The 23,814-nt window shown below is 39.3% G+C and overlaps 1 protein-coding gene across 1 annotated transcript in view; it reads right to left on the bottom strand.

Annotated features, from left to right (window-relative positions):
* LOC128706529 (survival of motor neuron-related-splicing factor 30-like) overlaps positions 1-23,814 on the bottom strand; it is a 64,364-nt gene that overhangs the window by 4,115 nt on the left and 36,435 nt on the right. Inside the window, exon 5 of the mRNA XM_070090863.1 lies at positions 8,219-8,354. Coding sequence (XP_069946964.1) covers positions 8,219-8,354 — 136 coding nt within the window. The remainder of the gene's footprint in view (positions 1-8,218; positions 8,355-23,814) is intronic.

The following is a 23,814-nucleotide window of genomic DNA, read 5'->3' as shown; positions in this document are numbered from 1 at the left end:
TGAGTACTGTAGGTCCTGTTTGGCATTTTCTTCCAGAACAGGCCTTATCACACTGTGTATGCCACTACGATTCTTAAATCTCTCAAACCAACCTTTGCTGGCTTTAAATTCACCAATATGAGCACTAGTTCCAGGCATTTTTCCCTGTTCACCTGGGTGTTAGTCGACTGGTGTGGGTTGCATCCTGGGAGACAAGATTAAGGACCCCAATGGAAATAAGTTAGACAGTCTTCGATGACACTGACTTTTTTGGGTTATCCTGGGTGGCAAATCCTCTGGGGTTAATTGTTTCTTGGTATTCTCAATAAGCCACACCAACAACGGTGCTACAGCAGCAGCAGCAGCTGACGGTGGTACAGCAGCAACAGACGATGCTACAGCAGCAACAGACGATGCTACAGCAGCAGCAGACGATGTTACAGCAGCAACAGACGATGTTACAGCAGCAGCAGACGATGCTACAGCAGCAGCAGCAGACGATGCTACAGCAGCAGCAGCAGCAGCTGACGGTGGTACAGCAGCAACAGACGATGCTACAGCAGCAGCAGACGATGCTACAGCAGCAACAGACGATGTTACAGCAGCAGCAGACGAAGCTACAGCAGCAGCAGACGAGCACAGCAGCACGATGCTACAGCAGCAGCAGCAGCAGACGATGCTACAGCAGCAGCAGACGATGCTACAGCAGCAGCAGCAGCTGACAGTGCTACAGCAGCAGCAGACGATGCTACAGCAGCAGCAGACGATGCTACAGCAGCAGCAGACGATGCTACAGCAGCAGCAGACGATGCTACAGCAGCAGCAGACGATGCTACAGCAGCAGCAGACGATGCTACAGCAGCAGCAGACGATGCTACAGCAGCAGCAGCAGCTGACAGTGCAGCAGCAGCAGCAGCTGTACCACCAATAGTAGCGATGGTTGATTGGGGTTTATTATACAACCTGGCCAGCTCGGAGACACGCACTCACTTTCATACTTATCAATGATCTTTTTCTTCATCTCTATTGTAATTCTCACCCTTATTGCTGTAGGGTTGGCACTAGAAGCTTTCTTGGGGCCCATGGTCACTTATTTTCCAGAAAAAGCACCGAAAACACTGTAATAATACGAAATATTCCGATTGTATGCTTGGATGTTACCGAGGAGGCTGGCTGGTAAACAATGCCACTGGCGGCACATGTGAGGCTGGCTGAGGGCGCACATTGGACGCGTCTCGGACGAAAATCGGTGAGCGGGTTTTTAAGCGGTATGCGAGGCAAAATTTTTGCGATTAAAGCAAGCGGTATGCGGATTAATCGTTATGTGATGCCAACGGTATGCGGGGGTCCACTGTATATATAAAATATGAAATAACTTTTAAAAACACTTGAAATTTTGGAGTTTCCAGACAAAATGGAGAGACTTAGTGCTTACGGATCTCACAGAGAATGTAAACAAACAGGGTGGGGCGCAGTGACCGTATTAGAAAGTCAGGTGGGGGAGCCGTATAGCGAGTTTTGGTCATAATATCAAATTGGGGAGGAGGAGTATGGAAGAAGTGAATGTTTTCAGATACTTGGGAGTTGACGTGTCGGCGGATGGATTTATGAAGGATGAGGTTAATCATAGAATTGATGAGGGAAAAAAGGTGAGTGGTGCGTTGAGGTATATGTGGAGTCAAAAAACGTTATCTATGGAGGCAAAGAAGGGAATGTATGAAAGTATAGTAGTACCAACACTCTTATATGGGTGTGAAGCTTGGGTGGTAAATGCAGCAGCGAGGAGACGGTTGGAGGTAGTGGAGATGTCCTGTTTAAGGGCAATGTGTGGTGTAAATATTATGCAGAAAATTCGGAGTGTGGAAATTAGGAAAAGGTGTGGAGTTACTAAAAGTATTAGTCAGAGAGCAGAAGAGGGGTTGTTGAGGTGGTTTGGTCATTTAGAGAGAATGGATCAAAGTAGAATGACATGGAAAGCATATAAATCTATAGGGGAAGGAAGGCGGGGTAGGGATCGTCCTCGAAAGGGTTGGAGAGAGGGGGTAAAGAAGGTTTTGTGGGCAAGGGGCTTGGACTTCCAGCAAGCGTGCATGAGCGTGTTAGATAGGAGTGAATGGAGACGAATGGTACTTGGGACCTGACGATCTGTTGGAGTGTGAGCAGGGTAATATTTAGTGAAGGGATTCAGGGAAACCGGTTATTTTTATATAGCCGGACTTGAGTCCTGGAAATGGGAAGTACAATGCCTGCACTTTAAAGGAGGGGTTTGGGATATTGGCAGTTTGGAGGGATATGTTGTGTATCTTTATATATGTGTGTATGCTTCTAAACTGTTGTATTCTGAGCACCTCTGCAAAAACAGTGATAACGTGTGAGTGTGGTGAAAGTGTTGAATGATGATGAAAGTATTTTCTTTTTGGGGATTTTCTTTCTTTTTTGGGTCACCCTGCCTCGGTGGGAGACGGCCCACTTGTTGAAAATATATATATACATATATATATATATACACATATATATATATATACACACACATATATATATATATATATATATATATATATATATATATATATATATATATATATATATGTATATACATATATATATATATATATATATATATGTATATATATGTACATATATGTATATATATATATATATATATATATATATATATAATATATATATATATATATATAATATATATATATATATATAATATATATATATATATATATATATATATATATATATATATATATATATATATATATATATATATATATATATATATATATATATACTTCTACTTACAATTAGGTCACACTACACATACATGTACACGTTTATTTATACACACTCATCTGAGTTTTCTTTGATTTTATCTTAATAGTTCTTGGTCTTATTACTTTTCCTTTTATATCCATGGGGAAGTGGAATAAGAATCTTTCCTCCGTAAGCCATGCGTGTTGTAAAAGTCAACTAAAATGCCGGGAACAATGGGCTAGTAACCCCTTTTCCTGTAAAGATTACTAAAAAGAATAAGAAGAAGAAAATTGTCAAAGTGGGAAGTCTGAATGTGCGTGGATGTTGTGCAAATGATAAGAAAGAGATGATTGTGGATGTTATGAATGAGAAGAAACTGGATGTCCTGGCTTTAAGTGAAACAAAGCTGAAGGGGGTGGGAGAGTTTCAATGGAGAGGAATAAATGGGATTAGGTCAGGGGTTTCAAATAGAGTTAGAGCTAAAGAAGGAGTAGCAATAATGTTGAAGGATAAGCTATGGCAGGAAAAGAGGGACTACAAATGTATAAATTCAAGGATTATGTGGAGTAAAATAAAGATTGGATGTGAAAAGTGGGTTATAGTAAGCGTGTATGCACCTGGAGAAGAGAGAAGTGTAGAGGAGAGAGAGAGATTCTGGGAAATGTTGAGTGAATGCGTGGGGAGTTTTGAATCAAGTGTGAGAGTAATGGTGGTTGGGGATTTCAATGCTAAAGTGGGTAAAAATGTTATGGAGGGAGTAGTAGGTAATTTTGGGGTGCCAGGGGTAAATGTAAATAGGGAGCCTTTAATTGAGCTATGTGTAGAAAGAAATTTGGTAATAAGTAATACATATTTTATGAAAAAGAGGATAAATTAATATACAAGGTATGATGTAGCACGTAATGAAAGTAGTTTATTAGATTATGTATTGGTGGATAAAAGGTTGATGGGTAGGCTCCAGGATGTACATGTTTATAGAGGGGCAACTGATATATCGGATCATTATTTAGTTGTAGCTACAGTTAGAGTAAGAGGTAGATGGGAAAAGAGGAAGGTGGCAACAACAAGTAAGAGGGAGGTGAAAGTGTATAAACTAAGGGAGGAGGAAGTTCGGGCGAGATATAAGCGACTATTGGCAGAAAGGTGGGCTAGTGCAAAGATGAGTAGTGGGGGGGTTGAAGAGGGTTGGAATAGTTTTAAAAATGCAGTATTAGAATGTGGGGCAGAAGTTTGTGGTTATAGGAGGGTGGGGGCAGGAGGAAAGAGGAGTGATTGGTGGAATGATGAAGTAAAGGGTGTGATAAAAGAGAAAAAGGTAGCTTACGAGAGGTTTTTACAAAGCAGAAGTGTTATAAGAAGAGCAGAGTATATGGAGAGTAAAAGAAAGGTGAAGAGAGTGGTGAGAGAGTGCAAAAGGAGAGCAGATGAAAGAGTGGGAGAGGCACTGTCAAGAAATTTTAATGAAAATAAGAAAAAATTTTGGAGTGAGTTAAACAAGTTAAGAAAGCCTAGGGAAAGTATGGATTTGTCAGTTAAAAACAGAGTAGGGGAGTTAGTAGATGGGGAGAGGGAGGTATTAGGTAGATGGCGAGAATATTTTGAGGAACTTTTAAATGTTAAGGAAGAAAGGGAGGCGGTAATTTCATGCACTGGCCAGGGAGGTATACCATCTTTTAGGAGTGAAGAAGAGCAGAATGTAAGTGTGGTGGAGGTACGTGAGGCATTACGTAGAATGAAAGGGGGTAAAGCAGCTGGAACTGATGGGATCATGACAGAAATGTTAAAAGCAGGGGGGGATATAGTGTTGGAGTGGTTGGTACTTTTGTTTAATAAATGTATGAAAGAGGGGAAGGTACCTAGGGATTGGCGGAGAGCATGTATAGTCCCTTTATATAAAGGGAAAGGGGACAAAAGAGATTGTAAAAATTATAGAGGAATAAGTTTACTGAGTATACCAGGAAAAGTATACGGTAGGGTTATAATTGAAAGAATTAGAGGTAAGACAGAATGTAGAATTGCGGACGAGCAAGGAGGCTTCAGAGTGGGTAGGGGATGTGTAGATCAAGTGTTTACATTGAAGCATATATGTGAACAGTATTTAGATAAAGGTAGGGAAGTTTTTATTGCATTTATGGATTTAGAAAAGGCATATGATAGAGTGGATAGAGGAGCAATGTGGCAGATGTTGCAAGTATATGGAATAGGTGGTAAGTTACTAAATGCTGTAAAGAGCTTTTATGAGGATAGTGAGGCTCAGGTTAGGGTGTGTAGAAGAGAGGGAGAATACTTCCCGGTAAAAGTAGGTCTTAGACAGGGATGTGTAATGTCACCATGGTTGTTTAATATATTTATAGATGGGGTTGTAAAAGAAGTAAATGCTAGGGTGTTCGGGAGAGGGGTGGGATTAAATTATGGGGAATCAAATTCAAAATGGGAATTGACACAGTTACTTTTTGCTGATGATACTGTGCTTATGGGAGATTCTAAAGAAAAATTACAAAGGTTAGTGGATGAGTTTGGGAATGTGTGTAAAGGTAGAAAGTTGAAAGTGAACATAGAAAAGAGTAAGGTGATGAGGGTATCAAATGATTTAGATAAAGAAAAATTGGATATCAAATTGGGGAAGAGGAGTATGGAAGAAGTGAATGTTTTCAGATACTTGGGAGTTGACGTGTCGGCGGATGGATTTATGAAGGATGAGGTTAATCATAGAATTGATGAGGGAAAAAAGGTGAGTGGTGCGTTGAGGTATATGTGGAGTCAAAAAACGTTATCAATGGAGGCAAAGAAGGGAATGTATGAAAGTATAGTAGTACCAACACTCTTATATGGATGTGAAGCTTGGGTGGTAAATGCAGCAGCGAGGAGACGGTTGGAGGCAGTGGAGATGTCCTGTCTAAGGGCAATGTGTGGTGTAAATATTATGCAGAAAATTCGGAGTGTGGAAATTAGGAGAAGGTGTGGAGTTAATAAAAGCATTAGTCAGAGGGCAGAAGAGGGGTTGTTGAGGTGGTTTGGTCATTTAGAGAGAATGGATCAAAGTAGAATGACATGGAAAGCATATAAATCTATAAGGGAAGGAAAGAGGGGTAGGGGTCGTCCTCGAAAGGGTTGGAAAGAGGGGGTAAAGGAGGTTTTGTGGGTGAGGGGCTTGGACTTCCAGCAAGCGTGCATGAGCGTGTTAGATAGGAGTGAATGGAGACGAATGATACTTGGGACCTGACGATCTGTTGGAGTGTGAGCAGGGTAATATTTAGTGAAGGGATTCAGGGAAACCGGTTATTTTCATATAGTCGGACTTGAGTCCTGGAAATGGGAAGTACAATGCCTGCACTTTAAAGGAGGGGTTTGGGATATTGGCAGTTTGGAGGGATATGTTGTGTATCTCTATACGTATATGCTTCTAAACTGTTGTATTCTGAGCACCTCTGCAAAAGCAGTGATAATGTGTGAGTGTGGTGAAAGTGTTGAATGATGATGAAAGTATTTTCTTTTTGGGGATTTTCTTTCTTTTTTTTTTGGGTCACCCTGCCTCGGTGGGAGACGGCCGACTTGTTGAAAAAAAAAAAAAAAAAAATATATATATTTATATATATATATATATATATATATATATATATATATATATATATAATTATATATATATTTATATATATATATATATAATTATATATATATATATATATATATATATATATATATATATATATATATATATATATATATATATATATATATATATATATATATATATATATATATATATATATATATATATATATATATATATATATATATATATATGCAATAAGATCACAGTAAACAGGTGATTTCAGAATATGCAAAACAACCACTCTGAAAGAATAGAGAAATTCCAAGCGCTTTCGTGACTACTCACATTATCAAGGAACTATGAAAGTAAAGCATCCAAGGAAGCTATATAAGGGGTCTGGTCGGCACCTCACTATCAGACCCCTTATATAGCTTCCTTGGATGCTTTACTTTCATAGTTCCTTGATAATGTGAGTAGTCACGAAAGCGCTTGGAATTTCTCTATTCTTTCAGAGTGGTTGTTTTGCATATTCTGAAATCACCTGTTTACTGTGATCTTATTGCATATATATATATATATATATATATATATATATATATATATATATATATATATATATATATATATATATGTATATATATGTATATATATATATATGTATATATATATATATATATATGTATATATTTTATAGGTAGTAGGTTGGTAGACAGCAATATATATATATATATATATATATATATATATATATTTTTTTTTTTTTTTTTTTTCAACAAACCGGCCATATCCCACCGAGGCAGGGTGGCCCAAAAAGAAAAACAAAAGTTTCTCTTTTCAAATTTAGTAATTTATACAGGAGAAGTGGTTACTAGCCCCTTGCTCCCAGCATTTTAGTCGCCTCTTGGGTGGTAAATGCAGCAGCGAGGAGACGGTTGGAGGCAGTGGAATGTCCTGTCTAAGGGCAATGTGTGGTGTAAATATTATGCAGAAAATTCGGAGTGTGGAAATTAGGAAAAGGTGTGGAGTTAATAAAAGTATTAGTCAGAGGGCAGAAGAGGGATTGTTGAGGTGGTTTGGTCATTTAGAGAGAATGGATCAAAGTAGAATGACATGGAAAGCATATAAATCTATAGGGGAAGGAAGGCGGGGTAGGGGTCGTCCTCGAAAGGGTTGGAGAGAGGGGGTAAAGGAGGTTTTGTGGGCAAGGGGCTTGGGCTTCCAGCAAGTGTGCGTGAGCGTGTTAGATAGGAGTGAATGGAGACGAATGGTACTTGGGACCCAACGATCTGTTGGAGTGTGAGCAGGGTAATATTTAGTGAAGGGATTCAGGGAAACCGGTTATTTTCATATAGTCGGACTTGAGTCCTGGAAATGGGAAGTATTTAGTGAAGGGATTCAGGGAAACCGGTTATTTTCATATAGTCGGACTTGAGTCCTGGAAATGGGAAGTACAATGCCTGCACTTTAAAGGAGGGGTTTGGGATATTGGCAGTTTGGAGGGATATGTTGTGTATCTTTATATGTGTATGCTTCTAGACTGTTGTATTCTGAGCACCTCTGCAAAAACAGTGATAATGTGCGAGTGTGGTGAAAGTGTTGAATGATGATGAAAGTATTTTCTTTTTGGGGATTTTCTTTCTTTTTTGGGTCACCCTGCCTCGGTGGGAGACGGCCGACTTGTTGGAAAAAAAAAAAAAAAAAATTGAATAATGTGACCACTTCACACGATTCATTATTTGCGCTAATCGAGACCTAGCTATAATCAGCATCAAGACGGATCTCCTTTGACTGTTCCAACACACACACACACAAAAAAATCAAAGCATCACAGAATATAATTTATTAAAAGATTATAATAGTAAGAAATTAAATCTATGCCATGAGAGAATATAAATCTGCAGTGAAAAATAATTTACTTACCCCTCTGACTTTGGTTGAAAATGCTTGCCACTTTGCCTTGTCAGCCTCATGGGCTTCCTCTATCTGCTTCAGCCTGTCGTGTTTCCGCTGTTTTCGTTTCTTGGCTTGCTGGCGCTGAGCTTCCACCAGTTTTCTCCTATAGATAAAAGAACTCATTATCACTGTATTCATTTTTATTTTTTTTTATAAAGTTGTTAACCACTTCAAGGTCATACAGCACTGAAATCTTGACTAAGGAAAATAATAAATATTTTTTCTAGCCTAATTAATATGTAACTTTTTGTTAGATTTGATGCTCAAGGCATTTTATTGTTTCATTTTAAATTCAAGATACACAATCATGCTGTTTACTATGGGCAACCAACCTTTTATGGCATAAGACACACAATTAGTAATTTTCAGATAATTAAGATTTTTTTTTTAACACGTCGGTCAACTCCCACCAAGGCAGGGTGGCCCAAAGAAAGAGAATCCCCAAAAAGAAAATACTTTCATCATTCAACACTTTCACCTCACTCGTACATAATCACTGTCTTTGCAGAGGCACTCAGATACGACAATTTAGAAGTCCCTCCAAACTGCCAATATTCCAAGCCCTTCCTTTAAAGTGCAGGCATTGTACTTCCCATTTCAAGGAGTCAAGTCTGGCTAACCGGTTTCCCTGAAATCCCTTCACAAAATATTACCCTGCTCACACTCCAACAGCTTGTCAGGTCCCAAAAACCATTTGTCTTCATTCACTATCTAACACGCTCACACATGCTTGCTGGAAGTCCAAGCCCCTCGCTTGGTATTTGGGACCTGATGAGCTGTTGTGAAGGGATTCAGGGAAACCAGTTAGCCAGACTTGACTCCTGGAGGTGAGAAGTACAATGCCTGCACTTTAACCCATTAACTGTCCAAACATAGATCTACGTTGTTAGGTAAGACACATAGGCAACAGTTAGGCAGCTTTATTCCGAAACGTTTCGCCTACACAGTAGGCTTCTTCAGTCGAATACAGAAAGTAGGCAGGAACAGTAGAGATGTGAAGACGATGTAATCAGTCCATCACCCTTAAAGTCGTAGATTTGAGGTTGTCAGTCCCTCAGCCTGGAGAAGTTCAGTTCCATAGTAAGGAACTATCTGAAGACCAAGCGACAGTGCGGAGACTTAAATACTGTCGGAAGGAGAGGTGCATAGTAGTAGTAGTAGTGAGAAAGCAGCCAATTTTCAATGCTACTCAAGGGAGGTTTTGCGGGCAAGGGGCTTGGACTTCCAGCACCCATGCATGAGCGTGTTCGATAGGAGTGAATTGAGACGAATGGTATTTGGGACCTGACGATCTGTTGGATTGTGAGCAGGGTAATATTTAGTGAAGGGATTCAGGAAAACCGGTTATTTTTATATAGCTGGACTTGAGTCCTGGAAGTGGGAAGTACAATGCCTGCACTCTAAAGGAGGGGTTCGGGATATTAGCAGTTTGGAGGGATATGTTGTGTATCTTTATATGTACAGTGGACCCCTGGTATTTGATATTAATCCGTTCCTGAGAGCTCATCAAATACCGAAAATATCGAAAAGCGAATCAAGTTTCCCGATAAGAAATAATGGAAATCAAATTAATCTGTGCAAGACACCCAAAAGTATGAAAAAAAATATTTTACCACATGAAATATTAAGTTTAATGCAATAAAATAATTACAATAACAACATTAACAATAGAATAATTGACACTTACCTTTAATGAAGATCTGGTGATGATTGATGGGATGGGAGGAGGGAAGTGTGTGGATGGTGTCAGTGTTTAGAAGGGGAATCCCCTTCCATTAGGACTTGAGGTAGCAAGTCCTTTTCTGGGGTTACTTCCCTTCTTTTATTGCCACTAGGACCAGCTTGAGAGTCACTGGACCTCTGTCGCACAACAAATCTGTCCATAGAGCTCTGTACCTCCCGTTCCTTTACGATTTGTCTAAATTGGGCCACAACATTGTCATTGTAATAGTCACCAGCACGGCTTGCAATAGCTGTGTTAGGGTGATTTTCATCCATAAAGGTTTGCAGTTCAACCCACTGTGCACAAATTTCCTTAATTTTTGAAGCAGGCACAATGGATTCCACAACTGGCATAGGCCTCTCAGGGTTAGCCCCAAACCCTTCAAAATCTTTCTTAATTTCCATACCAATTCTCACCCTTTTTACCACAGGGTTGGCACTAGAAGCTTTCTTGGGGCCCATGGTAACTTATTTTGCAGAAACAAGCACCAAAAACAATGATAATGTACCGAATGTATCCTTAGATGTGAGCACACTGGCTGGCTTGTAAACACTGGCACACACGGGGCAGTTCAGGCCACACGTGGACACGTCTCGTATCAAATACATACCGGGTTTTCGATCGGATACCGAGGCGAAATTTTTGCGTTAAAATGCATCGAATACCGGATTTATCGAATACAGGGGGACAGTGATTATGTGTGAGTGAGGTGAAAGTGTTGAATGCTGATGAAAGTATTTTCTTTCTTTTTGGGTCACCCTGCCTCAGTGGGAGATGGCCAACTTGTAAAAAAAAACTATCCACTCATATGCAAGTCCCACTCAAATCCAACCCCTCTCACTCGTGTATTTATCCAACCTAAATTTGAAACTACCCAAAGTCCTAGCCTCAATAACCCAACTAGGTAGACTGTTCCACTCATCAACCAATACTTTCCTATGTCCTTTCTAAATCTAAACTTGTCTAATTTAAGTCCATTACTGCGGGTTCTCTCTTGGAGAGATATCCTCAAGACCTTATTAATATCCCCTTTATTACTACCCATCTTCCACTTATACACTTCGATCATGTCTCCCCTCATTCTTCGTTTAACAAGTGAATGTAATTTAAAGGTCTTCAATCTTTCTTCATATGGAAGATTTCTAATGCTATGTATTAATTTAGTCATTCTACGCTGAATGTTTTCTAACGAATTTATGTCCATTCTGTAATATGGAGACCAGAACTGAGCTGCATAATCTAGGAGAGGCCTTACTAATGATGTGTAAAGCTGTAATATAACCATTGAACTTCTGCTGCTTACGCTTCTTGATATAAATCCCAGTAATCTGTTTGCCTTATTATGTACGCTTAGGCATTGCTGTCTTGGTTTATGGTTGCTGCTTATCATAACCCCCAAGTCCTTTTAGCAATCTGTATGGCTAACTTCTACATTATTTAGCTTACAAGTCCTAGGGTTGTGAAGACTCCCGAGCTTCAGAACCTTACATTTATCTACACTGAACTGCATCTGCCACTTTTCTGACCAGGTATTGAGTTTGTCTAAATACTCCTGAAGTTCCCTGATATCTATGTTTGAATCAATTATCCTATCTATCTTTGTGTCATCAGCGAATCTGTTCATTTCACTAGTAATTCCCTCACCAAGATCATTGATATATATTATAAACAACAACGGGCCCAAGACTGATCCCTGTGGAATGCCACTTGTTACAGATTCCCACTCGGAGTTAACCCCATTTATGGACACCCTCTGTTTCCTGTCTGTGAGCCATTACTCGATCCATGACAGCACTTTTCCCTCAAACCATGACAGCACTTTTCCCTCAATCTATAACAGCACTTTTTCCTCAAATCCATGACAGCACTTTTCCCTCAGTCCATGACAGCACTTTTCCCTCAATCCATGACAGCACTTTTCCCTCAATCCATGACAGCACTTTTCCCTCAAATCCATAACAGCACTTTTCCCTCAAATCCATGACAACACTTTTCCCTCAATGAGTATGTTGTCTGAGTCACACATCATCTGAATAATCTCTGAAGGAAACACAAGACTGGTAAATCTAAAGGTAACTTTCAGGATCACCAACAAGGAGTTATTCACAACACTATATCCAGCCAATGTCACACCCATCTTGGAGTATGCAACACCAGTAAGGGATATTGGCTATGTGGAGTGACATCTGAACTGTTGTATCTGGGCACCTCTGCAAAGACAGTGATTATATGTGAATGATGGTGAAAGCATTTCTTTCTTTTTTGGGGTACTCTACCTCAGTGGGAGATAGCTGATGTGTTAAAAAAAAATTAAGAGTCTGGAAAAAAGTCAAAGGTCTGCAACAAGACTAGTTCTGAAGTTAAAGGGTATGAGCTATGAAGAGAGGCCAAAGAAGGTAAACCTGATGGTATTAGAGGACAAGGCTCAGGGGTGACATGATGATAACATACAAAATACCGAGACGAACAGACTCATGGTGGGACTCATGGTCACAAGAGCAGAGCTAGAAGTTAAAAACATAGATGAGTTAGGAAATGCTGATTTAGCCTTAGAGTTATTGGGAAGTGGAATAACCTACACAGTGAAGTGCCAGAGGCAGGATCCATGCATAGTTTTAGCCCTTTGACTGTCAAGATCCCTGGATCATAAACTTGCTCACAGTGTTGAAGAATTTAAAAAAAAAAAAAAAAATCTTATGAAATGATACAGAATCTTTTCCTGATAGTAATGACACCAAAAGTACGAAATTTGATTGAAAGCTTACGGAATTACGCTCCCATGAAGTTAGCAATCTCGGCGATATTTACGCATCGGTGATTTCGCCCAATTTGAGCCCTATTTTCAGCCAATTTCACTGTTCCAGTCGACCAAACTCATAGCTATTCGTTTAGAACTCCACTTGTTCTATCGAATGAGTACAAGAAACCACCCATTTACTGATTTCAACTACTCAATAAAGAGGTCAGAATTTGGCAATTTGGCCAATTTCACACAAATTAAAAAAGATGTCAGTTTCAAAATAGGGTCCAGAATGAATAATGCAGACATTCCTGGCACTAAAATAACATTTTCTCTGTTCATCAGTCACATCTCCAGGCCCCTCTTATATTACTCTTGCTTTCTATTTTGAACTTTTATTCACACAAAAAATAGAAGATTTACTGTTATGCAGACTACAGTATTATTGTAATAATTGTATAAATAATGTCAATCCATTAGTGCCTAGTTGGACACTTATTGGACAATGAGGTCATTTATTTACTCTTGAACATTGGCAAAAAATCGAACATTTCTGCTACTTTGAGCTCAATTTCAAGGTCCTTTTCATCGTGAAACCAATCAAAATCATCATTATTTCAGTAATATGTCCTCCATTCTATCAAATGAGACAAAGAAAATGAGAATACAACCATAAATACTATACAAAAATACACCTCAAAGTCAGTGTTTTAATCCAAAAACACGGTTGGAGTTTTTTTTCTCTCACATGGCCTACCAGCTTTCTCCTGCTTGATTTGAAGCTGCTAGAAATTTGGAGTATAAATACGTCAAAAACACTGGCTCATAAGATGTATATATATGGCTGAAACAGTCAAAGAGTTAACCCTTTGACAGTTTCGGTCGTATATATACATCTTACGAGGTACCGTGTTTGACATATATATACACCTACCATCCGACTTACGACCTGCTCGACTTACGACTACTCGACTTACGACCGTGTTTTTTTTTGCCAAATTTCTGGAAAATAAACAACTATTTGTGTTGTACACAGTGTTTATCCTAAACCTTACAGTATAAAATACAGTACTAACAGCATAAAATAAAGTAAAACATGAAATACCTAAATAAAACAATAAAATAAAGTCATTACAAAAATGTGATGTTGATATTCAGTAGTAAAGTTCGACTTACGACTATTTCGGCTTACGACCGGTTTCTCGGAACCGAACTCGGTCGTAAGTCAGATGGTAGGTGTACTCATAAATTCTAGTGGCTTCAAATCAAGCAGGAGAAAGTTGGTAGGTCTACATGTGAGAGAATGGGTCAATGGGTCTGTGTGGTCAGTGTGCACCATATAAAAAAAATCTTGGACTACGCAGTGCATAATGAGAAAAAACTCCAACCGTTTTTTTTAATTAAAATGCCGACTTTGTGGTCTATTTTTGTATAGTATTTATGGTTGTATTCTCGTTTTCTTGGTCTCATTTGATAGAATGGAAAACACATTACGTAGTACCTCAGCGGCAGCAGCGGCATCCTACCAGTTCTTATTCTTCAAGAAACCATCACTCATCAAAGCTTGTGATGGCCTAATTGAAGGTACAACTACATGAACCCACGTAGACCACAAAATGACCCAAGAATACTAAGAATGCAACCCAAATCTTGACAAAATAGAAGATCTAAGGAAGACAGCCCTGCTAACCCAAACACTGCCTCCACTGCCAGACAATCACTTAACCCAAGCTCAGGGAAATCAAGCCTTCTCTGCCATAGCTACACAGTATCTACTCTAGTGATACTATGAAAGGATATCACAGAAGAAACAACAGCAGTAAGAAAAGAATAACACCAAGGACCCCAGAACTCAACTTGTCTACCAAGCAGGAAGCCGGTGTATCATCAACCCCCCTCACCACCACCATCCAGGGAACAACAACAACAAACATGGCTGACTCCCCCTCCAACTCCACTCCCTTCAAAGGATTCACCCATGATAACTCAGGTATGATTATTCCTGACAATATCAGGGACTACATCATCGCTCTAGAAAGCGAAATCAAAGATATTAAAGCAACACTTGAGCAACGAGAATCCATGATAACCAACCTCGAGAACAAGATCCAAAACCTTGAAGAGAAGATTACATCGGGAAGTGCTGACACAGAAAATACTCTGGAAACAGCTATAGCCAGTCACACTGAGCAAATAACAACCCTAAATATGAAGGCTGAAGAAGCAATCAAGGACTGGAATCAGAACATGCACAATCGACTGAATGAATACCTTGATTTCCAAGACGACAAAACTGAACAAGGTAAGTTGTCTGATGCAGTTATAATAAACAGCCCACACATTCCTAGTGACATAACCCAAGAACAGTGCAAAGAAACTGCTATCAGGATAATACAGGACCACATGAAAGTAATCGTCCAAAACAATGAAATCAAAGAAACACGTTTGCTAGGAAAACATGGTAGAAAACACAGTACGTATTATGATCAGACTTCATTCATTTGATAAAAGAAAAGACTTAATTAAATCACCAATTACAATGAAAAATGGAGTGTACATCAACAAGTGTCTAACGAGAAAACGTCAAAACCTTCTGTCCAGGTTGAGAAAACTTAAACAGGAAAACAAATTACATCAATGTTTCACTCGAGATGGGAAAATACTAGTAAGGAAAACATCAACAGGACAACAATATACCATCTCAAATGAACATGATTTCTCTACCTTCCTTAGAAAAGCTGACATTTCTGTAACAGATTAGATAAGTGTCAACACATATATACGTGTGGTGCATATAGTGTACGTTACTATTGCATTATTATTTTTTTCTTTTACTAGCTAATACCAGCTACCTCAAATACTTTTTACTTTTTATTGCTATTAATTGCTCATAATTTTGTGTTGCAAATCAAATCTTACTCCAAATTAATGTTATTCATGATTACTACCTGTCCATTTAATACTGTTTACCACTACTTTTTTAGTCCCTTTTATATTGTGTGTGTAATTAGTGTATATTCCAATTACATTATTGTGCGAGTCCCAAAACTATCTTTTGCTAGCTAGTACCAACTACCTCATATTTTTTTACTTTTTATAGTGCAATTAATTGCTCAACTTATTATACATTACAAATCAGATCTTACTCCCAAATCAATATTATATCATAGTGACTATCTGTCCATTGAACTTTGTTTACCATTACTTAATTAAGTCCCTTATATATTTTCTCCTTTATTTTAGCTTTATATAACTACCTTAGTTCATATATTCACAATTGTTAAAATTATCAAGGTGCTATTCTCAGGTGCTAAAGTGTAATAAGTTCACTATTTTGCCATTATATTCCCCAGCTCATTTATTTCATTACCACTTTATTTGTTCACCACAACTTATATTATTCCCTTTTATATGTTCTCCTTTATTTTAACTTTAGAGAACTACCTTTAAAGAACTACCAACTATTATATTCCCAAGTTCCTTTATTTGATCATCACTTTATTTATGTTCACCACAAATTATTTTAGTCCCTTTTATATTGTCTCCTTTATTTTAGCTTTAAAGAACTACCTTAGCTCATATTTTCACTTTTGTTAAAATAATTCAGGTGCTATTTTTTACCTTTAGAATATTTACTTTGTCTTATACTTAATTCTAACTATAGATTCACTATAAATCTTATGATTACAAGCATTGATCCTGATACCAACCTCTTATTGAATGACTTAACCCTTTCAGGGTTTCGGCCGTAGTAGTACGGCTTACGCACCAGGGTTTTTGACGTACTAGTACGCCTAAATTCTAGCGCCCTCAAATCTAGTGAGAGAAAGCTGGTAGGCCTACATATGAAAGAATGGGTCTATGTAGTCAGTGTGCACAGTACAGTATAAAAAAATCCTGCAGCACACAGTGCTTAATGAGAAAAAAAAAAACTTTGACCGTGTTTTTGGATTAAAACAGCGACTTTGCACTGTATTTTCGTATGGTATTTATTGTTGTATTTTAGTTTTCCTGGTCTCATTTTATAGAATGGAAAACATATTACAGAAATTGAGATGATTTTGACTGGCTTTTACAAAGAAAACTACCTTGAAATTGCGCTCAAGTAGCAGAAATGTTCGATTTTTACCAAAGTTCAAAAGTAAACAAATCATGCTATTCGTCCAATACACGTCAACTGGTGAGTCTAATATTCTTTCACAAGTGCGCTGATAATATTTACACCATTTCTACACCAATGCAATAGTCTGCATAACAGTAAGTCTTCTATTTTTTTGTGAGAATAAAAATTAGAGTGTTCAGCAGAAGTTTGTGGTTACAGGAAAGTGGGTGCGGGAGGGAAGAGGAGCGATTGGTGGAATGATGATGTGAAGAGAGTAGTAAGGGAGAAAAAGTTAGCATATGAGAAGTTTTTACAAAGTAGAAGTGATGCAAGGAGGGAAGAGTATATGGAGAAAAAGAGAGATGTTAAGAGAGTGGTGAAGCAGTGTAAAAAGAGAGCAAATGAGAGAGTGGGTAAGATGTTATCAACAAATTTTGTTGAAAATAAGAACAAGTTTTGGAGTGAAATTAACAAGTTAAGAAAGCCTAGAGAACAAATGGATTTGTCAGTTAAAAATAGGAGAGGAGAGTTATTAAATGGAGAGTTAGAGGTATTGGGAAGATGGAGGGAATATTTTGAGGAATTGTTAAATGTTGATGAAGATAGGGAAGCTGTGATTTCGTGTATAGGGCAAGGAGGAACAACATCTTGTAGGAGTGAGGAAGAGCCAGTTGTGAGTGTGGGGGAAGTTCGTGAGGCAGTAGGTAAAATGAAAGGGGGTACGGCAGCCGGGATTGATGGGATAAAGATAGAAATGTTAAAAGCAGGTGGGGATGTAGTTTTGGAGTGGTTGGTGCAATTATTTAATAAATGTATGGAAGAGGGTAAGGTACCTAGGGATTGGCAGAGAGCATGCATAGTTTCTTTGTATAAAGGCAAAGGGGATAAAAGAGAGTGCAAAAATTATAGGGGGATAAGTCTGTTGAGTATACCTGGAAAAGTGTATGGTAGAGTTATTATTGAAAGAATTAAGAGTAAGACGGAGAATAGGATAGCAGATGAACAAGGAGGCTTTAGGAAAGGTAGGGGGTGTGTGGACCAGGTGTTTACAGTGAAACATATAAGTGAACAGTATTCAGATAAGGCTAAAGAGGTCTTTGTGGCATTTATGGATTTGGAAAAGGCGTATGACAGGGTGGATAGGGATGCAATGTGGCAGATGTTGCAGGTGTATGGTGTAGGAGGTAGGTTACTGAAAGCAGTGAAGAGTTTTTACGAGGATAGTGAGGTTCAAGTTAGAGTATGTAGGAAAGAGGGAAATTATTTCCCAGTAAAAGTAGGCCTTAGACAAGGATGTGTGATGTCACCGTGGTTGTTTAATATATTTATAGATGGGGTTGTAAGAGAAGTAAATGCGAGGGTCTTGGCAAGAGGCGTGGAGTTAAAAGATAAAGAATCACACATAAAGTGGGAGTTGTCACAGTTGCTCTTTGCTGATGACACTGTGCTCTTGGGAGATTCTGAAGAGAAGTTGCAGAGATTGGTGAATGAATTTGGAAGGGTGTGCAAAAGAAGAAAATTGAATGTGAATAAGTGAGTAAGGTTATGAGGATAACAAAAAGATTAGATGATGAAAGATTGGATATCAGACTGGAGTTAGAGAGTATGGAGGAGGTGAATGTATTCAGATATTTGGGAGTGGACGTGTCAGCGGATGGGTCTATGAAAGATGAGGTGAATCATAGAATTGATGAGGGGAAAAGGGTGAGTGGTGCACTTAGGAGTCTGTGGAGACAAAGAACTTTGTCCTTGGAGGCAAAGAGAGGAATGTATGAGAGTATAGTTTTACCAACGCTCTTATATGGGTGTGAAGCATGGGTGATGAATGTTGCAGCGAGGAGAAGGCTGGAGGCAGTGGAGATGTCATGTCTGAGAGCAATGTGTGGTGTGAATATAATGCAGAGAATTCGTAGTTTGGAAGTTAGGAGGAGGTGCGGGATTACCAAAACTGTTGTCCAGAGGGCTGAGGAAGGGTTGTTGAGGTGGTTCGGACATGTAGAGAGAATGGAGCGAAACAGAATAACTTCAAGAGTGTATCAGTCTGTAGTGGAAGGAAGGCGGGGTAGGGGTCGGCCTAGGAAAGGTTGGAGGGAGGGGGTAAAGGAGGTTTTGTGTGCGAGGGGCTTGGACTTCCAGCAGGCATGCGTGAGCGTGTTTGATAGGAGTGAATGGAGACAAATGGTTTTTAATACTTGACGTGCTGTTGGAGTGTGAGCAAAGTAACATTTATGAAGGGGTTCGGGGAAACCGGCAGGCCGGACTTGAGTCCTGGAGATGGGAAGTACAGTGCCTGCACTCTGAAGGAGGAGTGTTAATGTTGCAGTTTAAAAACTGTAGTGTAAAGCACCCTTCTGGCAAGACAGTGATGGAGTGAATGATGGTGAAAGTTTTTCTTTTTCGGGCCACCCTGCCTTGGTGGGAATCGGCCAGTGTGATAAAAAAAAAAAAAAAATCTAAGTGGAAAGCAAAAGAATGTAAGAGGGGCATGGGGACATGACTAATGAACAGAGGAAATGTTATTTTAGTGCCAGGAATGTCTTTCTTGTTTATTCTGGACCCTATTCGGAAATTGGCATCTTTTGAAATTTGTGTGAAATTGGCAAAATTGCTAAATTCTGACCACTGTATTGGATAGTTGAAATCGGTAAATGCGTGGTTTCTTGTACTCATTCGATAGAAAAAATGGAGTTCTAGTGAAATAGTTATGATTTTTGTCGACAAGTACACTGGAATTGGCCAAAAATAGGGCTCAAAGTGGGCAAAATCGCCGATGCGTAAACATCGTCGAGACTGCTAACTTCGCAAGAGCATAATTCCGTAAGTTTTCCATAAAATTTCATACTTCTGGTGTCATTATGATCGGGAAAAGATTCTCTATCTTTTCATAAGAATTTTTTTTTTTTTTAAATTTGGCCGACCCTGAGAACAAGTCTCTGAGAGGGCCTGTCGACCCTGAAAGGGTTAAATGAATCAAACAGTAACTGTAATTACTACACAGCAGAACAATCAAAGGCACTTCTCAGAGCCGCCAACAACAACATAACTGTCTTAACTACAATATGAGATCTTTAAGCAAACATTACGATGGCCTCATAGCATTACTAAATTCCCTGCATGCCAGTATGTCCATCATTACTCTCACCGAAACCTGGCTAAAGCCTGATACTACAGATGTCTATGCCATTCCTGGTTACACAGCCATACACAACTGTAGGCCAGATCAACAAGGAGGTGGCACAGCTATATACTACTCAGACCAACTAGAATGTATCACTAATACAGTGGACCCCCGCACACCGATTTTAATCCGTTCCTGAGAGCTCATTGTTATGCGAAATTATCATTATGCGAATGAATTTTCCCCTTAAGAAATATTGGAAATCAAATTAATCCGTGCAAGACACCCCAAAGTATGAAAAAAAAAGTTACCACATGAAATATTAATTTTAATACACACAAACTGAAAAAGACATGCACAGTTACATGACACTTACCTTTATTGAAGATCTGGTGATGATTGATGGGATGGGAGGAGGAGAGAGTCTTAGTGTTTAGAAGGGGAATCCCCTTCCATTAAGACTTGAGGTGTCAAGTCCTTTTCCGGAGTTACTTCCCTTCTTCTTTTAATGCCACTAGGACCAGCTTCAGAGTCACTGGACTTCTGTCGCACAACATATCTGTCCATAGAGGCCTGTACCTCCCGTTCCTTTATGACTTTCCTAAAGTGGTTCACAACATTGTCAGTGTAATAGTCACCAGCACGGCTTGCAATAGCTGTGTTAGGGTGATTGTCATCAAAAAAGGTTTGCACTTTAAGCCACATTCCACAAATTTCCTTAATCTTTGAAGTAGGCAACTTCTTCAATTTCTCTCTCCCCTCCTCCGAAGCAGTTTCCTCAGGTCTGGCCTCATGCTGATGAAGATGATCTAGCAGCTCATCAGTGGTTAGTTCTTCATTGTCCTCCTCCACCAACTCTTCCACATCATCCCCACTAACCTCCAACCCCAAGGACTTTCCCAATGCCACAATGGATTCCTCAACTGGCATAGGATTCCCAGGGTTAGCCTCAAACCCTTCAAAATCCCTTTGGTCTACACATTCTGGCCACAGTTTCTTCCAAGCAGAGTTCAAGGTCCTCTTAGTCACTCCCTCCCAAGCCTTACCTATAAGGTTTACACAATTGAGGATATTAAAGTGCTCTCTCCAAAACTCTCTTAGAGTCAATTGAGTTTCTGAGGTCACTACAAAGCACCTTTCAAACAGAGCTTTTGTGTACAGTTTTTTGAAGTTTGCAATAACCTGCTGGTCCATGGGCTGCAGGAGAGGAGTGGTATTAGGAGGCAAAAGCTTCACCTTAATAAAGCTCATGTCCCCATAAAGTCGCTCTGCCACATCTGTAGGATGACCAGGGGCACTGTCTAACACCAGGAGGCACTTAAGGTCTAATTTCTTTTCAGTTAGGTAATTTTTCACATTGGGGGCAAATGCTTGGTGTAACCAGTCATAGAAAAAGTCCCTAGTGACCCATGCCTTACTGTTTGCCCTCCACAGCACACACAAATTAGCCTTGAGGATATTCTTTTGCCTGAACGCTCTGGGAGTTTGAGTGATACACTAATAAAGGCTTCACTTTGCAATCACCACTAGCATTGGAACACATCAACAGAGTAAGCCTGTCTTTCATAGGCTTATGTCCTGGGAGTGCCTTTTCCTCCTGAGTAATGTAGGTCCTGCTTGGCATTTTCTTCCAAAACAGGCCTGTTTCATCACAATTAAACACTTGTTCAGGTTTCAGTCCTTCACTGTCTATGTACTCCTTGAATTCCTGCACATATTTTTCAGCTGCTTTGTGTGTTAGGTAAGACACATATGCAACAGTTAGGTATCTTTATTTTGAAACGTTTCGCCTACACAGTAGGCTTCTTCAGTCGAGTACAGAAAAGTTGATAGAAGCAGAAGAGACTTGAAGACGATGTAATCAGTCCATCACCCTTAAAGATTTGAGGTGGTCAGTCCCTCAGTCTGGAGAAGAGCATTGTTCCAAAGTCTGAAACATATTGTTTCAGACTTCGGAACAATGCTCTTCTCCAGACTGAGGGACTGACCACCTCAAATCTTTAAGGGTGATGGACTGATTACATCGTCTTCAAGTCTCTTCTGCTTCTATCAACTTTTCTGTACTCGACTGAAGAAGCCTACTGTGTAGGCGAAACGTTTCAAAATAAAGATACCTAACTGTTGCATATGTGTCTTACCTACAACCTGTCGGTATTTTATACCATTTTAATGTTCAAGCTGCTTTGTGGTCCGAACTGGCAGCCTCACCATGCCTTATCACACTATGTATGCCACTACGCTTCTTAAATCTCTCAAACCAACCTTTGCTGGCCTTAATTTCACTCACATCATCACTAGTTGCAGGCATTTTTTTAATTAAATCCTCATGCAACTTCCTAGCCTTTTCACTTATGATCACTTGAGAGATGCTATCTCCTGCTATCTGTTTTTCATTTATCCACACCAATAAGAGTCTCTCAACATCTTCCATCACTTGCGATCTCTGTTTCGAAAACACAGTTGAACCTTTGGCAAGAACAGCTTCCTTGATTGGCGTTTTCTTGGACACAACAGTAGCGATGGTTGATTGGGGTTTACTATACAACCTGGCCAGCTCGGAGACACGCACTCCACTTTCATACTTAGCAATGATCTCTTTCTTCATCTCTATAGTAATTCTCACCCTTATTCCTGTAGGGTTGGCACTAGAAGGTTTCTTGGGGCCCATGGTCACTTATTTTGCAGATAAAATCACCAAAAACACTAATAATACGAAATGTTCCGATTGTATGCTTGGATGTTACCGCGGAGGCTGGCTGGTGAACAATGCCACCGGCGGAACATGTGAGGCTGGCTCAGGCCGCACATTAGACGCATCTCGGACGAATAGCGTTGAGTGGGTTTTTTAGCGGTATGCAAGGCAAAATCTTAGCGATAAAATGTATCGGTATGCGGATTTAACGTTATGTGATGCCAACGGTATGCGGGGGTCCACTGTACTTGCACAAGGGATGAACATGGGGAATATATAAAGGCTAAATTCAAATCCAAATACCTACAAAAACCTCTCACAGTGATAAATATCTACAGAGTACCACAGTCAAACATTAGCCGTTTTAGTGAAAACCTAGGAAGTATGATAACTGATGCACACATGAACAAAGATCACGTACTACTCTCAGGTGACTTCAATATAAATCTCCTGCAAGACCAGGACCCACAAGTTACTGAATTCACAAACACTATGAGTAACTGCTTGCTGCTACCAATAGTAACAAAACCTACAAGAATTACAGAGACTAGTGTTTCCCTACTAGACTACATCTGGACCAACACCATATCCCCTCTAAAATCAGGCATAATCACAGATAATACCACAGACCACTACCCTACCTTCCTCATATCTAATCTAGGCAAATTACCCCAAGACACTACTAAAGTCACTTTCAGACTTCACAATGAGGCAGCCATTAATAACTTCACAACAGCAGTGACAAACATTGACTGGCACACTGAGCTAGAAATCTATAAAGATATTGACGAAAGCATTAATAATTTTCTAAAAAAGACCCAATACCTCTATAACAAGCACTGCCCTAAAAAAACTAAACAGATGACAGGTAAGAGACTGAACAGCCCCTGGCTAACACCCAGCATCCTCAAATCCATAAATACAAAGCACCTTTACGAAAAACAGTACAGAATGGGTCACATAACCAGAGACCAAACAAAATGTTACTCGTCAATCCTAACCAGCCTGATAAGAAGAGCAATAAAATTGTATTATGAGAACAGATTATCCAACTTAAAAGGTGATATAAAAAAGACCTGGAAAACCCTATCAGAAATTCTAGAAACAAAAAAGATATCATGAAATGGTGCAATTGAACTAACAAAGCCAGATGAATCCCAACTCCCACCAACAGAAACAGCAAACAGA

The sequence above is a fragment of the Cherax quadricarinatus genome, chromosome 3, assembly GCF_038502225.1.
Source record: "Cherax quadricarinatus isolate ZL_2023a chromosome 3, ASM3850222v1, whole genome shotgun sequence".
Taxonomy (NCBI): domain Eukaryota; kingdom Metazoa; phylum Arthropoda; class Malacostraca; order Decapoda; family Parastacidae; genus Cherax; species Cherax quadricarinatus.
Note: the sequence above shows the minus strand (reverse complement) of the source record. Positions and strands in the feature narration are given on the sequence as shown.